General features: G+C 42.2%; 1 protein-coding gene across 1 annotated transcript in view; it reads right to left on the bottom strand.

Annotated features, from left to right (window-relative positions):
- LOC140560544 (coiled-coil domain-containing protein 148-like) overlaps positions 1–17,962 on the bottom strand; it is a 97,026-nt gene that overhangs the window by 67,289 nt on the left and 11,775 nt on the right. Inside the window, exons 3-5 of the mRNA XM_072685020.1 lie at positions 8,008–8,111; positions 1,234–1,328; positions 61–206 (exon numbers count right to left, since the gene is read on the bottom strand). Coding sequence (XP_072541121.1) covers positions 61–206; positions 1,234–1,328; positions 8,008–8,111 — 345 coding nt within the window. The remainder of the gene's footprint in view (positions 1–60; positions 207–1,233; positions 1,329–8,007; positions 8,112–17,962) is intronic.

Here is a 17,962-nt window from a genome sequence, read left to right as displayed (position 1 = left end):
ATACAGTGGATGTGAATACAGATCCTAAGCTGGCTACCTGCTTGCATGCTGATTGGTTACCTGCTGGAGGATTTGATTCCACTCTGCCTGCTGATTGGCTGCTGGAGGCCTTGATGTCATTCTATATAGCAGGTCCTCTCTCAGTTGGCACACTGGAAGTACTGTGGCCAATCGAAATGCATCACGCTCCTGCTCCAAACACAGCTCTAGATACACACACACACACACACACACACACACACACACACACACAGAGTCATCAAACACACCAATGCACATCATACAAATGACTTAATAACATGCACAAAGACACCAGTGCACACCAATGATTCACATGACTTATGCAAACTCACATGCGCTCACAAATGCACACACATCATCCACAGCCTGCACTGTACTTCAGAAAGGGCCCATCTCTGCATTTGCCTTGCTTCTTGTTTATTTCCCAAAGGTTTGCTTATGTTGTGTTTACGTGTTTATGTGCAGTCATAATTCATTTTTAAATGAGCGTTTTCCAGTCTCTCTTTATCATTCTGTGCCTTAAAGACAGATATATGGAAATGATCTCTGTTCTGATTGGCTGCCCTGTCATGTATCTTATTCAAAAAGCAATCCAGACTAAGACACTCCACATCATTTCAGTGTGAATGGGCGGAGCTAAGTTGTTTATGCTGAATAAGTAGATGTATTGCATGTAAAAGAGGTGGTTGTTGGGACATTACAGAAACAATGAATATTAAACAGGTCATTTTTGCAGCTTGGTTTCTGTATTTGGACTGGAAGATCACCACCCTACCTAATCCCAGACTCCCTAACTCATCCCAGACTCCCCAACTCATCCCAAAAGTATTGGATGGAGCACCAACCATCATTCTAGAGAACACAGTTCTTCCACTGCTCCACAGCTTAATGCTGGGGGGCTTTATGCCCCTCTAGCCCATACCTGGCATTAGGCACGGAGCCAATGGTTTCATGTTTATCTGCTCCAGACAGTGCTATTCTATTAACAATACTTCTCTACAGGGACTAGAGCAAGCTGTGTGTGAGAATTTGTACATCTGTGTCAGCAATGGGTGCAACTGGAAATAGCTAAATCGCACTCATTAGAAGGGGTGTCCACAAACTTTTGAACATTTAGTGTCACTATGTATTGTTTTGATGCATTGTTACACCACTAATTATAAAATTATAATATCATAAATTCAAGAAATAACATTATTAGGAAACTAATACCATAGTCCAGTAGCTCGCTCAGGGCGTCTTCATCCTCCTGGTACTCCAGCCTGCTTCTAAGCATAAAGCTCCTGACATCTGCTTCGGCTCTCTCTCTGAAACGGTTCAAACATCCATCAGAAACAGAAGCCCGGGCCTGGCTCTCGGCTTAGTCACCAGCCCAGCATGTGGTGAATATACATATTGTGGTTGTATAGGTTGCAATCTTGCTGTGTTTTCACTGTTTGAAAGCCTCTGTTACAGCCTGCCAGTCGCTGGGCCTCCTGACCGGGGCTTTAAAGAAGCTATAACAAAAGGGCTGCATTTGAGCGATTATCCTGGAATTGAGAGACTTTTCACAGGTCAAAGAAAAGGGGACAGCTATAGTACCTCTACACATTTTAGTGCACTGACTACTCTCAAAACACCTGACTGAACTCATCAGCTAAGCTTTCAGAGACGTTGCTGCATCCTGGCAACATATGGTGTAATTTCATATAATTTATATCCCACTAGAATCAGCACTTGTAGATCTTAGGGGAAAGTGGTGGCTCAGCGATTAGAGCTCCGGGCTATTGATGACAGGGTTGTGGGTTCGATACCCAGGCTCGGTAACTGCCACCGTTGGGCCATTGAGCAAGGCCCATCACCCTCTCTGCTCCCCGGGTGCCGCAGCAATGGCTGCCCACCGCTCCGGGCATGTGTGCTCACTGTCCACTGTGTGTGTTTCACTGTTGTATATGTGTGTGTTCACTGCACAGATGAGATAAAAGTGGAAGCCAATTTTGATTGCCAGTCCGACACTAATGTTAATTATGGTTAAATTGTTAAATTGAAGGATAAAGGTCCCAATTGAAGGAAAATGTTCCAGTCAACATGTGGGGCTCATATAGGTGGATCGTGGGCTTTCCAAATGGGCCACATCCTTACAGCTCACGTTAATCTCATATGGGTCCCACCTATGCCCCATGTGCAGTGTACAACCCAAATTGCACCCACGTTCAACTCTTCCTGGTCCCATCACTGACCCTGGTGGGACCCTGCTGGGCCTCTGGTAGGCATCCATATGTGGGGCTAACATGAAACCCATTGACAAAACTGGTTTCCAGTTGGCGCTACCGATACAGGCCCCACATTGTTATCTGGAGTTTTATTGTGCATACAGTTGTTCTTCCATGTTAGTTTTTTGGTAGAACCTGTCAAAACAGAACATAGATTGAATGCAAGGTCACTAAGAAATTAATCACGTAATTAAAAAGGTAATGCTAGGCCGGTTAGAGTAAGCTGGATGATGTGTGCTGCAGGGAAGCTGGTAAAGTGAGCGGGTGGATTGATTAGCAGCTTAGAGGCTGTTCTTACTTCAAGTACTTTTTTCTTTTAAGTGTAACTATTCTAGCAAAAGCCTTCCTGAGGTGCTGGATCTCAGGATATTATAAGTAATGGCACCAATTTTCTTTCTTTTAATGATATATTTGTGATATGATATATTGAGTCATGTTTTAATTTTTTTGGAATGTGAAATATCTTTCTATTTTCTCATTTGTAAAGCATGTTGACTAACCACAGTTTATAAAAAAGTGCTATATAAATAAATGTACCTTGTTACTAAACATTTAACAAAGTTGTATCTTTACTGAAATGCAAATAACCAATAAAACATTCTATATATCTAGCCAACTAGCAAAAGCATTCGCCAGCTATGAGCAACAGCCTCTTTGAGAGAATCTAGTAAGCTAAAAAGGCTAAAGGCTAATACTAGGCCGATTACAGTAAACTGGATGGTGTGTGCTGCAGGGAAGCTGGTAAAGTGAGCGGGTGCTAGACTAAAAGTTAACCTAGCCAAATGTGTATAACCTCTTCAGCTAGCTAGCCAAACACTGTGGACACCAGCTGGACACACAGAGAACACAATGAGAACACCATCATCTGGTAAGACTTGGGAATAACTACAAAAATCATTTGTCTTTGTCACAGTGCTAAGCTTGGCTAGACTAGGCTAGACTATGTTATGCTATGTGGCTCCTGTGAGTCCATCGTAGTGATGTAAACCAGCCAGCAGTGGTGGCTCAGCGGTTAGAGCGCCAGGCTATCGATAACAAGGTTGTGGATTCGATTCCCGGGCTCGGCAAGCTGCCACTATTGGGCCCTTGAGCAAGGCCCTTTACCCTCTCTGCTCCCCGGGCGCTGGAGTTGGCTGCCCACCGCTCTGGGTGTGTGTGTACTCACTGCCCCTAGTTCACTAGTGTGTGTGTGTGTTCACTACCACAGATGGGTTAAATGCGGAGGACACATTTCGCTGTACAGTGCACAATGACAAATATGTGCACCTTTACCTTTTTACCTTTACCAATAAATAAAGAACCTATATGTTTTCCCCCATGAGCCCACCATAATAGGTGTGTTTCATTCTGAGGCTAAAAACAGGGTGGTAAATAGTCTTGTCAAGCCACAACTGAGCATTTTCACCTACTTACTGTTTATACATCATAGCTCAACTGAATAAATTAATTCTATGGGACAATAGTGTAGAAAAGTGACAGGACTAGCTCTAGACTGAACCCATTAAACTTCAGGGTTATTAATCAGATATTGTTCTTCTAAACTTTATCAACTCCTTGGAGGTTTTAAACTTTTGCTAGCACGGATATCCCAAGGATTGATTAACAGCTTAGGGGCTGCTCTTACTTCCAGTACTTTTTTCTTTTAATTGTATCTATTCTAGCAAAAGCCTTCCTAAGGTGCTGGATCTCAGAATATTATAAGTAACAGCACTTTTTACCCTCATTTAATTAAATTCCAGTTTCATTTTCTTTCTTTTAATGATATATTTGAATCATGTTTGTATTTTTTGGAATGTGAAATATCTTTGTATTTATTTGTAAAGCACAAAACCACAGTGTATGAAAGGTGCTGTGTAAATAATCGTGCCTTATTACTAAACATAAACCATATTACTCAGAAGATATCCAGTAACTACTGGTAAACTAATAAGTAAGTTATGTAGTTATGTGAGTGACAAACTGACACGTGAGTCCCCCAGAATTGAAAGGGTTTAAGTGGGTGTGAGAGCAGGCAAAAACAGATAAATGTGCACTAAAGGAGGACTGGAGGAGCAGGCCTTGAATATGCTGCAATAGAGCAACTAGCAAACTTATCTGCTGCTGCATACTGCATGATAGTGCTAATGAATTGGATGCCAGGGTTCGTGGGAGGATGTGTATGTGTCTGTCTGTGTGTGTGTGTGTGTGTGTGTGTGTGTGTGTGTTCATGGCGTTAGCTCGTTACTGAATCCCACATGTATGCACCCCATTAACCTTGCCTGACTCACACATGCTCATTACCCCAAAGCTACCGCTGCCCTTCTCAAATCATACGCCACTATAGACCTGCAGGGGGCTTTTCTCTCTCTCTCTCTCTCTCTCTCTCTCTCTCTCTCTCTCTCTCTCTCTCTCTCTCTCTCTCTTTCTTTCTCTCTTGCTTTCTCTCTTTCTCTCCCATACATATAATCTGCCCAAAAGTTTGGGTACACTTGGCTTTTCAAGGTTAATACAAATGATAATGCTTCCTTCGTTGGTATGCAACAACTAAACATATTGTCACTGCCATGTTAAAAGAAAATGGTACCTACAAAATCTAAAAGTCAATGTTACAATAAGTCATTTTAGGGCATTTCTATTGGTCCATTCATCAGGAAATATTGACAACAACTGACACATTCAAAGTATCTAAAAAAGAGAAAAACAGGTAGTTTTTTTTGTTAGTCTGTGTCTTCAAGTGCAGGTCCATGAATGGCCACCAGGGGAGCTCTTTATAATAGAGTCTGAGAAGATTGACCCAGGAGAGGGACGTTTAGGGCTCCAGCCCTTTGATGATCTGATAGAACATCCTGCTCAGACTGACCTAGCTGTCGCCACCCTCCTCCCCTGCCCAATTTGGGTGGAGCATGCATGGACATGAGCGAAAGAGCGATGGCAGCAAGACCACCACTGCAGAGTTGCCACTGTTTCTTCAGTTTAGAAAGAAAATCCGTTCATGCTGCTCATTCGTTGTGTAGATTCTGCTCTTCATAGCAAGAAAGATGCTTTAACGAACATGAAGCTGAGTGCTTCAAACTATACCCAAAGAATGAATACATACACTGCACAGACAAAAGTATTGGGACACCTGCTCATGGACTGTTTCTTCCTAAATCAAGGGTATGAAAAGAGTTGATCCTGCTTTTGCTGGAGTGACTGTCTCTACTGCCCAGGCAAGAAGGCTTTCTACTAGATTTTGGAGGAGTATTGCTGTGAGGATTTGATTGTATTCAGCGACAATAGCGCTAGTAAGGTTAGGGTGTTGGATGATCATAACCAAACCTCATCTTCAACTTCCCGCCTCATCCCAAAAGTACTTTGTGGCAAACTATCACTCCAGAGAACACTGTTCTACTGCTTCACAGCTCAATGTGGAGGGGCTTTACACCTGAGGTTCATATTTTTTGCTCCAGAGAGTCCTAATCTATTGGCAGTACTTCTCTACAGGGACTAGACAAGCTGTGTGTGTGTTTGTGTGTGTGTGTGTGTGCATTTGCACATCTGTGGCAGCAATGGGTGCAACTGAAAGTAGCAGAATGCAAGACATGTCCTTCCATTCATTTAAACACAGAGTACCAGGCCAGCCTCGCAACTCCACCTACAACATAAAAACAGCATAACTTCCCTGAGGGACTTCACATAAACTCTATGAACCTCTGTGAAAGAGCTGTGCCTGAAAGTATAATGTACCATGGTGAAGAACCTCAAAATGGCACCACCTGGAGCTTTCTCCTTCAAGAGTGTGTGTCCTTATCTCTTATCTGCTTCCTCTTCCCTGAATCTACTTTTTTCTCTCTATCCTCCCTCAGTGTTTTATCTCTTCTCCCCCTCCTCTACCTCCTCCTATCCGCCTCCCCTCTGCTATGTACATTTTTTCTTTCTCTCTCTGTCTCTTATTCTCACCGCCTCATCCCAGCCTTTTCTCTCCTCCGGCGAGAAAAATGCAATCAGCAGCCTTGCCTCATCTATCTCGCCCCGTTTTGCCTGAGTGGCCAGAGCGCAGCTCCAGATCTGCAGGAGAATAAAGTATCTGACTGGCTCATGATGGCGAGCCCGGGGCCTTCTACAGGAAACTTTAGAGTGTCACCTTCCTGTGAATTACTCCTTCTGTAGTTCGCAGATACTCGTGAACCACAGCTCCCAACATCCACAGCTGAGGCGTTTCCATCCTCAGTCTAAATCCCCAACTGACTGTATGTTTACCCCCACAAAACTGGCCTAAACCCAGTCCACTTAAAGCTCTAGTCAAAGCTGGTGAAACAGTCATGGCATGTGATGGCGACTACAAAAGAATATGGTGTTGTTTATATTGGAGAGCAGCTCATCACCTCCAGAATCTGCTAGTTACGGAAATGTGGACGGGGTCTCGTAACCGTGGCTTTTCCAGTGCCACTGTCCGCAGAACGGGAGCTCAGACTCAGCATGCAACAAATCGGAGGCTGGTAAAGCAAACAGGGATCCACGATAGCCACAGTTAAGTAGCTTTTACCATTCCTTCTCTTCAATGTCCGTATCCTTGAACACAGACTGAACTACCTCAGCTAAACCAAATTGGAGCTAAACACAGATCAGAAGGAAAAGTACCGGCTTAGATTTTACCAGTAAGACTCAAGAAAGACAAACGCAAGGAAGAGAGTGGGCAGCAAGGCTAAAAGCTAACCAGCTACATTCTCTTCAGCTTGCTAAATGCACATCGCACTGAGAGGACACCATGAGAGCACAGCAAAACTTGGGAATAATAATGTTTTGTTACAGTGTTAAAAGTGTGCTATACTTTTCCTGAGCATGTCGCTGGTGTTGTTTCATTGTAAAGGCAAAACAACAGGGTGGTAAACAGACTTGTAAAACTGCATCTGGACATTTTTGGCCTCAAATAAAGTCACACACTCACTATTTATACTTACTTACTTATCTAATACTAATATAAAATATATCTTGATATATCTTTAATACATCACAAGCTTTTCAGCTTAACTTTTACCATGTAATAAATATTAGTGCTATAAACAGCTATAACAGTTAGTGGAGCAGGTGTCTGTCTGGGTATCTAACATAGTGTAATCTACACTGAACCACCCTCCTGCCTAAAAGGACATGACTTAAAAATCTTAAAATACTCAATAAATGCATTTTGTGGTGTTCTGTGGCTTTAAGGAATCTAATAAATGCTGTATAAGTTAAGGAAAATCTGCATGAAGATCTATATGAAGAATATGAAGAAAATGAATCAAGCAAAGCAGGGAACACTGCAAGGAAATTGAGGAAAGCATTTGTATGTCTGATGTAAGTCGTCCAAAGTATACCTGAAACTTGCAGCTCTATAAAAAACAGAATGGTCCCAGAGCTGCGAAGGTGAGATTTATTACTTCTTTCTTCCCATTAGACTCAGGGTCAGTATGTAGGCAGTGCAGAATGGAGAATCGCCTGAGGGTAACTCACCACTAGGGTCACCACTCTCCACCAGTTTTTAATGGTCTTCATTGACATGTATTTGATTTGTTTTTACATTTGCTTCAAAACCATTAACATATGAGAATGCTCTTTTCTTTACGAATCCTTGCAGACTGTCTAGTGTGCTCTTTATCAATGTGGCTTCCATTAGTGGTATAATGGAATTTGCTCAGGATGAGACTGTCTGCTAAATGAATAAACATATATGTATGCATTGCTGAAAGTGGGCGTCCATGGTCAGATGACCTGTTACTGACAGTGTTCTTACCTGGCTGTCTCCAATCTCTGGTTCTCAGAGGTCCACACTTGTCTGTGTTGCTGCAGCAGGCAGCTCTGTTTCCTCTCCTTAGCTGCACGGAGAGTCTTCTGCACCTGAGATAAAGCACACCGAAATCAACTTTCCCATTACTCTAGAACAACTACACTCCTCGACCCCATTCACAATTTATCAACCCCGTCCCATGCACCTAATCAGACTCTGCCATGGAGGGGCTCCTGAGTGGTGCAGCCATCTATGCCTTGGCCCTATTACTCTCTCTGGGACTTCCAGGAGACTGCAGATTCAATTCCCTGGCTGAAAAAAATACATTTACATCTGGTTTGGGAAAACATTTTTGCCATGCAGCTGCTCAGATTCACATACTGTGCCAACTCCAGACATCATCTCAGGACAGGTTTATAAAGAACAACCCTGTGGATTCACATCTGCTGTCCAGCCTGAGCACCTACAACCAGCATATGGGCCCAAAGGATGGAAGTGCTGCACTGCTGGCTAAAGCACAGATCTCAGGGACATTGACCATTCAGCTCCACTGCTTCACATCACTGTGTGTTTTCCTCCATGAATTCACAAATTGTTTTTTGTCAGTTGTTGACCACCTGAAGTCATGCAGGACCTCAGTAATGCAGTTTGACTAGTCTGTCCAAAATACACCTATACAACTTCCCCATTCTCTCAAACACAGTCAAGCAGATCAGGTGTGTTTTTTTTTTGCTAGACTTGTGTATGTAGTCTCAGGCACTGTATGGCATGCCATGCAAAGTACACTGTTAACAGTATAGGTTCCTTGAGGGTTTCCTTAATTTGAAACTGTGGAGAAACCTTTTAAGGTGCTTTGAGGAACCCTGAAGGAGACTTTCTCTTCTAAAAACCTTTTCTTGAAGGTTCCTCAAAGCACCTTATGAGGTTCCATCACAGTTTTAAATTGAAGAACCTCCAAAAGTTCCTCAAGGAAGTGGACTTTTGTCAACCTTTATAGATGAAAGCATGCCATGCATCTGAATACAATTTCAAGCATGTATGAAGTTGAGGTAAAAGTGCTGAGTAACTGTGAAGATCCTACTCGAACGACTGTGAAAGCATGCAGGCAAAAACAGGCTGTACTTGAGGGAAAGCCAAGTATCTATATTTATATCTATATTATATATTTACTAAAACAGAACAAAATAGAGATATTTATTTTTATATAAAGTGACTTTATAAGGACACATACACTATATACACACTTCACACACTATACTGCTGAACACACTGAAAGGTGGTGTACTGCTCAATATACGGCTTAGCATGGCAGTGTGAGATTTGGGGTGCGATCCCTGTGTAACCCAGACCAGAAATCTGCCACTTCTTCACCACAGATTTAAATTTAGGGTCTTTAATGTGTATCTATTTAAAAAGTCGGCTCCTCAAGGGTTCATTAGTAAAGGTATTCTTTAAATACCTTTTAAGAACTGGTTCTTTGTCTGGTCACATTTTTCTTCTATGATGGAAATTCAACTTCAAAAAAAGATTAAATATAGAATATAGAAATGGGGTTCCACTACTGACTATTTTCAGGACAACATCAAACCCTTTACTGCTAAGAGTGAATATTAACAGACGTTACCCTTTTCAGTCAATGTGAAAGCAGTGAAAGTGCGGTGCAGCGACTAATGGCTGGTAGGGGTGTATCAGTACATGCATTCATGCTGAACCATCATCACCAATGGGACACACGGTTGCTGTGCACTGGAAATCTTGTGCTCAAGCTGACTGGTGCCTGAAATGACTGAAACATGAACTCCAAACTGTGGTCAAAACCTAACCATCACTTCTGTGTACCGTTTCACTCCTAATGGGTGGTATCAATTTTTCTATTTAACTTTACAGTAACATGAGAGAGAGGAAAAAAAACTAAGAAAAGACAAGAGGACAAAATAGGGGCAATTTTCACAGTCTGTGAAATATGTAACGAGTGCTTTGAAGATGTAAAGGAAAATGTATGGAGCAAAAAGTTTATTCTGCTTGTACTGAAATGAAAGTATTCATTTAAAATAACCCAGTTAAAGTACAAATCGTCCATAAGGAACTGATGACTAAGAATCACATTCATTTTGAATTCCAACCATGTCTTGGCTGATCAACTACGTTTGTTTAAAGGAAAGCTTATATTTCATTTTACATTTAATTTGAATTCTCACTTTATTGAAGGACCTGAGTGATGAGTCAAGTCGGATCAGTCAGACCAGCTCAAGCAGTGCCTGCTTTCCTACAGGACGGGACGTGAGGTACAGGTTTGTGGTGCCATGGCTAAGTTATATATAGTGCTAAAACAAGAGAAAAAGGTGCTTCTAACAGCTGTTTGCGGAGGTACATCCAAAGTCAAAAATAGGTCTTCATGCAAAAAGGTGCAGCGCTCTGTACCATAGACAAGCTGAGATCTGAATGAGGAATGATATCGAGTGCGGCACCTTTTTGCATGAAGACCTATTTTTGACTTGGTTGGGTATAGTCCCTGTCTAGTAAACAGGAGATCCTGGGTTTGAATCCCAAAAGCACCTTAGGCTGGTGGACCAGTGGCACAACTGGGAACGTGTCTGTCTACAGGTCAGAAAATCCAAGGTTCAACTCCTAGCTGAATTGAACTTGTTTTCTTTTATGGCTTCTCAGCACTTTGCGACCCTTTTTCATTGGCTCCAACACACATCAGGCCAGTGAGCTACCACACCATGTGGGAGACCGGGGTTGGTTCCTATTGTGGGTGACTATACTGCACTACACCAATAAGAGTCATTGGGCAAGACTCATGACACTACATTGTCCCACCTCTGTAATACAAGTAACCTTGTAAGTCTCTCTGAATAAATGCAGTAAATGTAAATGTTAGAGTGCTGGTGTATTGTTTGGAGGGTTGTGGGTTTGATACCCAGCTCCACTAAGCTGCCACTGTTAGGACCTTGAGGAAAGCTTATAGCCCTCTCTGCTCCAGGGGATCTGGTTATACTGGTGTTACTGGTCTCAGCACCTTCACAGCCTCTGGTAAAGATCACAGAGCAGTGCTTTTCTACCTGATATGCTATCTAGAGTACCAAGGGTTCTGCACGTTATCCACTAATAGAAGTAAGCAGCCCCATACACACACATATACACACACACATACAAGACCAAGCAGGGAGGAACTCTGAGCGATGACATCACCACAGCTCCCAGAGGTTCCTTGATCTGATAAAGAGTCCGATCATAGAGTCTGAGTTCACAACCTCACGTCCGCAAGGCCACGGCCAACAGGGAGGTGGGTGACACAGTCACGAGATGGGAGATATGATGTTATCAGAGCAGAAGGGAGTGAAAAAAGCCTGCCGCTGTTACTGTAACGTTTCACACAGACAAGTACAAGCAGATTACAGAGAAAACACAGGAGCTTAGCTTCTCACAGGGAATTTCTGAGCTTTGTTTCTGAACCTTTTCTCTATTTTTTTCCCCTCTGAATTCTCACCAAAGAACAGCGTGTGTGAGCCTGTCTGAGGTTTTGTGTGCCAGTGACAGTAAGACATGCATATTAGAGAGAGTGTTTGAGTCGGGGGGATTCAACACTGCTAGCTCCATCAAACCATCATGATGTCTAAAGGAAGTAAAATACACACACACACGTTCTTCTCTTCAGATAAAGATAAACACAAGCACACACACACACACAGACTAACAGACAAAGGGACATTTAGACTCCCTCTAAGGAGGACATGCACACACTGTATAGGTAAAGACACACCCACATACACGCTTACATGGACATATCCGCTCTTTACTACAGATTAAGTCAGACACATACATGCATGCACTGCACTGATATACATATAGATTTCTCTTCAGATTAAGACACACACAGACATATAAGCTCCCCAGACAAAAAAGTGTCACCATGCATGTTTAAGGTGGTAGTAATGTCAGGCTTCTGCAGATGGTGTGTCATGAGGATGATTGGGTTATAAATACCTGCGGGGTGAGTGACGGGATTCATAGATTGGGAAGAGGTGGTACAATGCAGTGAGTGTCTCAATGGATGTGTGGAAAATAGATGGCCAAGTAGGTGTTACTGATTGGCATAAAGCATTGGGCGTGCCAAAGACCATAGGGTGAAGGAAGTAGCTGAATGCAGCAGAAGTACCGAAGCGTATGGTCATATAAGTTTACCAGCTGTGGCAGAAATATATTTTAAGAATTCCAACAGTTCTCAATTTTATTTCTGAAGTAGAAAGTTAAGATAATGAGACGTGTTCTGAGGAATAACTATTATATAAACGTTTCTCTTAATGTCTTCACTTAAACATGTCTGAGTAGAACGTCTTTCTTAACACACTTTTGTGAATCCGACCCCTGAATTAAAGAAATGAGGGCTGCTGTTACTTTTGCACTTGGATGTGTGCGTGCTGTTGTTCTATTCAGTTTTAAAGGCCTCCAATAGTTGGTCAGCAGGGGAAAACAGTTTGCCCAGGTAATTTGTGGTTAATGTGAAACCAGCTCTCAATCGGGTTGAAATCTGGACTTTGTCCAGGTCAAAACATCAGACTAGTGGGCCTTCTCTCCAGATTTCTTCTGCTTCTCCTACATCTAGAGACAATCCTGTTGTAAACCGTTGTTCATCCTGAAACATTCCTCCAGGCAGTTCTCCATCCCTGTCACAGAATCTCAAAAAATGACTGAAAGGCTTTGGTTCCACTATTAAAGAACTCATTTCAGAAGATGGGCAATCAGAAGTCCACAAGATGATAAGGAAGGTCCACAAATATGTTTTGGCCTAGTCAAAGTCCAGATTTCAAAGTCCAGAAACCTCACTGAGACTATGGGAACTCTGGGTAGTGGTAAGCTGGGGTTTTCAGGGCTAAATTCATGTGTTTGTACCTGCACTGTTTTGCTGGAAATGTGCGTTGCGTGATTATTATTCTTTCAGGTGTTGTTTTGGCACGTTAGGCACATATTTTATACACCTACCATCAACCGGAGGCGGACTGTGGTTTGTGGTTTGGCTTATTTGTGCTGACTCAAGGCTTACTGAATCAAACATTGATTCATACACCGACAGTTGAGGCAGTTCTTTCTGTTACAATAAAAAAGCTACTTATTTACGCACCCAACAACAGCTGTCTTCAAATCTTCTCACATTTACATTTACATTTAAGGCATTTAGCAGACGCTCTTCTCCAGAGTGACTTACAAAAGTGCTTTACTGTTTACCCAAGAAAAACCTTAGCTAGTTAGAATAGACTAATAGTTCAAAGATACCTTTAAGTTTTAGACATTATTAAGCTGTGCTGGCTAACATAGCTTTAAGGGTAATAAGGGGAGAGAGCGTCATCTACCTATCCGGAGAGCATGGCCAATTGTGCTCTCCAGCCGATGGCAAACCGTCATGGCTCGGGATTCAAACTCACGACCCCCCGGGTCGCAGCGGTAGCGCATTAGACCACTGAGCCATTTGGAACCCCATTAAGTACCAAGTGTGATATTACACTTTTTTAACACACATACACACACACACACACACACAGCTACTCAAAGTCTCTCCAGTCAAGGGAATATGTCAAAGGCAGGCACGAAATCTGTAATTAATCTGCAGTTGCAATTTTCACTGTAAAAAAACACAGAGGCGTGTGCGTGTTTTTTTTGTTTTTGGCGTGTGTGGAGGTTGCTCGCTGCGCACCCTCGTGTGGAGGGAGTTTGCCGGGGTCACTGAGTCAGATAATTGTACATATCTCCATTCAGCAGGCTCCCAATTACTGAATGTTGGGAACAGCCTGTGGGTGAATGAGGACAGGGACAATGAGCCAGCCCTGCGCTAACGGCTAACAAATCTGCCACGCTTCATTTACGTTAGCTATACATACTGGCTTCCTTTATTCAAACACACTTTACCACACTGATGGCACTAGATTCCTCAGCAAGTTTTTGAGCCGGAGGATTACAGGCTCTATTGTTAGTGCAAAAAATTGAAATGGCACACACACACACACACACACACACACACACACACACAAACAGAATATACAGTCATATGTACAAATAGGACACCCTAGGGTAACATATTTACACATCTGGACACTTAATATTTATTATAATTAATATAATGTCAGTCATAGAAATGCAGTTTTCTGTTGAGGAAAACGCTTGAACACCCCTCCTTTATTACTACTTTAATCTAGTTTGCTCTTGATTGTTAAAGTGAGTGGGATCACCAGGGTCAGATGCAAAGAGCTCTCAAATGCCTTCAGATGTAGACAGACAGTTGTAGAGTCTGGGAGGGGATTTAAACAGATCTAAAAACAATACCAAATCAGACAGAGAACACCTAAACCCCGTTTACACCTGGTCACAGCATGCTTCTTGAGTGTCAGGATTATATCCGGATAGAAACTGTGGGAGTGCACCCAAGACATACCAAATCCAATCACTCAAACCACTTCAGGAGGTGGTCTGAATGTGCATATTCTGTTTCAAACAGCAATCGGATTCCAGTCTGACTAACCGGAGACGCATTTAACTACCGAGTGTAAATGCACGTGGCATTGTGGCATTGTATACAATCCAGATACTTGTCACATAGTGACCAGGTGTAAACAGGGCCCTCGACAAAGACCAGGACATTTGGAGCAATGTGCTTTTGTCAAATGAATTCAAGGGGTGTCTTGATTTTTTACAAAGTATACAAGACACAAGAAAACACCTGTTGCTTGTTCATTGCATTGTAACATTATTTGGTGGTCAATTCTTCCCACTTCCATCATGTTAGAATAAGAAAGACTTGTGGTTGTGTTTTTTTCTTCATCAGCAGCAGTTACAGGTCAAGTAGTCTAATGGAGAACTGTTGTCTTGACCTCCTATGGATGGCATCAATCCAATGCTTAGAATGAAAGAATTAGTACCCCTAACCGCAATAATGAGAGAAATTGAGATTTCAGAAGAAACAAAGAAGAAGCAAGTGTCCAAATACTTTTGTCCATGCAGTGTATCTGTGCTTTTTTGACGTTTATCTCTGCCCTAGCCCTGCCTAGTCTTTCGGAGTGCCATCTTGCCATCTTTGTCTTGTATAAGTAGTTCTCTGTTTCCGTCAGTTCTTTGTCGGGTGTTTTCTCTTGTCTATGCTTCTGTTTGACAGTCTTGTTGGGTATCACATCTTTGGTGTCTTTGGTCACTCATTTTTTTTTCGAGCTGGGTGACAGAACTCTTGGGTACATCAAGTATGAAAGGCGGTAGGTAGCCCTGTGGTCTTTATCAAGAGCTGTAAAGGTAATTAGCTGAGGATCGCTGTTCTGAATCCCAGGTAATGGTAACTGTCAGTCCTCACCCTCTCAGTGTCGGCAGCATTACAAGTTATAGAGAAGAGTACTAATGAATGGGTTGGGTAATTGGCTAAATGTAAAATTGGGAAGAAAACAGCTGTACTAACATCTGTACTCCTTTTAAACCTGTATATATGGCACACACCTACCTAATTTAGTGTGGACCTATCAAACCTTCTCCTCAGTTCCATCTGTTCTAACACTCTGTGAGTAATCCACCCATACAAACAAGAGGACTAACCCTAACCCACCATAAAGTCTCTGCCCAATTCTATGTGAGCCCTAGTTTGCTGCTGATGGGAACACATTTCTATGATGATCCAAATGAGGAAATTCAACTTCAGGTCATGCTTGTCTCTGTGCATAGCAACAGTATAGCGTTCACGTAATGTGCTTTAATGTTCAACGAGGGGCTCACGGTGTTTCTGCAGCATGCACCACAGCTAGCAATGAACACAATAACTGCAGAATGTATTTCTGGTGTCTTCTGACAGAGGCACAGGGGCTTAATTGCACAAATAGAGCTTGTATAATGTCTGCAGAAAAGCATTGCCAATAGAGGCCCAATGCTCAATGCCAAGCATCGGCAAGCCCTCCAGCACTGGGCTTTGGAGCTGTGGAACTGTGTTCTCAGGAGTGATGGAGCTCCATCCAAAACCTTTGGGATAAGCTTGAGAGGTGTTTGTGAACCAGGACTGGCCATCCAACACCAAAAGCACTACAACTACATGTCCTTAACAATGTTTTTGTGCCTGGATACAATCAAATCCTCACAGCAATGTTCCAACACAAAATCTCGCCAGAAGAGTAGATGCAAACTCCCTAATTGCGTCTTTGATTTCATTACTTCTATTAGATGAGCAAGTGGCAACAAACATTTGGAATGAGTGGTGATGATGCGGAAATGATAAATGACATTTCTGGGAAAGGTTTTGAGTCATTTACAAGAATCCATTGTTAACTCATAAATAGCTCAAACCTACGGGCAGATCCAGGCTTCCACTGCTCACTCCCATAACCTTAGAATGGGATTCTGATTTCTGCACTGTGTAAATACTGAATAGCATAGATAAGGGTACACAAAGTCCTGCTGTCTTAATCTTGGCCTTATAATAATAGAATCTCCACATTCAGTCAGTCTAAACAATAATGATTCAAATACATGCCTTACATATCGTCACTGTCATGCAAAAACCTTGTATTTCATCTCTCCATTTTTTACTTTTTGGCATAATGTAAATCCGGCCATTGTGCTTTACATTGAGGTTAAATTTCCTTATGAATGGACCAATTGTAATGCTCCAAATCCAGTGATTTGCAATTAGGGTTGTGCGGTATCCACTTTTTTCATACAGCCTTTGCTTAGCAGGCTCGGCTGCAGATACACTAAGTTACAGACAGTTGGTTGAACGACTGGTGTTGGCAGTAACATAAATGCATAATGAGACCATTTCTTCATGTTTGCCTTGTAGCCGACTATCTAGGCTTAGAAATGGTAGCTAACTGGCTAAACATCACATCACAGACCACGTTCCAGATAACTGAGGTTTAAATCACAGGTTTATATAGCCTATCTGAGGTCACAACATTGAGTAAATGGTCTTTAGAGTGTTTTTGACTGTTTTCGACTGGGTGACATTACCAATCCATGAGCTCCCACAGCACCCCATCCTGTGGCTCTTTTAAATGCACATGGGGAAATGAGCTTATAAATGAGGTCTTTGAGTCACAGGAATTTGACTCAAACACCATTCTTATTTTGAGATATCATCATTTCTAAATGCCACAGTATACAGTATTATCGTAACACTGCCTAGCCCTGCTTTAATTCAAATCTCTCTACATTAACCTCCACTGAAAGTTCTGTCTCTGGTAAATACTATATACAACAAATATAATACTGTATACTGTGGCATGTATAGGCCATCTACTCTGTGCCAGAGTAGGCAGAATGTACAGCCAGTATGGATCTGGTACATGCAAACATCATTCACTAAGCACCATTATTCCTGTTAGTGCTGCTTTCATATACATTAAAACAAGCATTTGTAAATATCATTTTTTTGTATTTAATATTTACAAGTACAGCTGAAATAAAGTATGCCTTCTCCCTCTACAAAAGGCTGCTTACTCAGTCATGCCCGAAGGCAGTGCTTTCTAAATGGGTTGGCTCGTGCCTCAGGGCTAAGTGTACGAGCAATGAACAATTCAAGAGGAGAACAGAGGTTTATTCATCTGACAGCAACAGAGATTTAATTTCCTGCTCGTGTAGCATCACATTTTAGCTTTATAAATACAGTATATCTCTAAATAAACCAACCATTTTATTATAAACTATAACACAGAGGGCGGCAAGGAAGCCGGATGCTTGAGTTAGAATGTTTACTGAATTCCAGGTTTCGCAGAAATAGAGCACACACGGATACATGACACGAAACGAAGGGAGGGAATGACAGGGAACAAGCTGAAAGAGAGGAAATGAGGATTGGCTGGGGATACAAACAAAATACAGGTAGGCATGATAACATGTGGGCGGAGCTAGGGCTAAACAGAGGACATGGACAGGGCTGACACTAAAAGAAGAGGAACCTGAACAGGGAAACCATTCTCGAAACATCTTGCGGGTCCAG

The sequence above is a fragment of the Salminus brasiliensis genome, chromosome 8, assembly GCF_030463535.1.
Source record: "Salminus brasiliensis chromosome 8, fSalBra1.hap2, whole genome shotgun sequence".
In the NCBI taxonomy this organism is placed as follows: domain Eukaryota; kingdom Metazoa; phylum Chordata; class Actinopteri; order Characiformes; family Bryconidae; genus Salminus; species Salminus brasiliensis.
The sequence above is the reverse complement of the archived record's forward strand: the minus strand, read 5'-3'. Positions and strand labels throughout refer to the sequence as shown.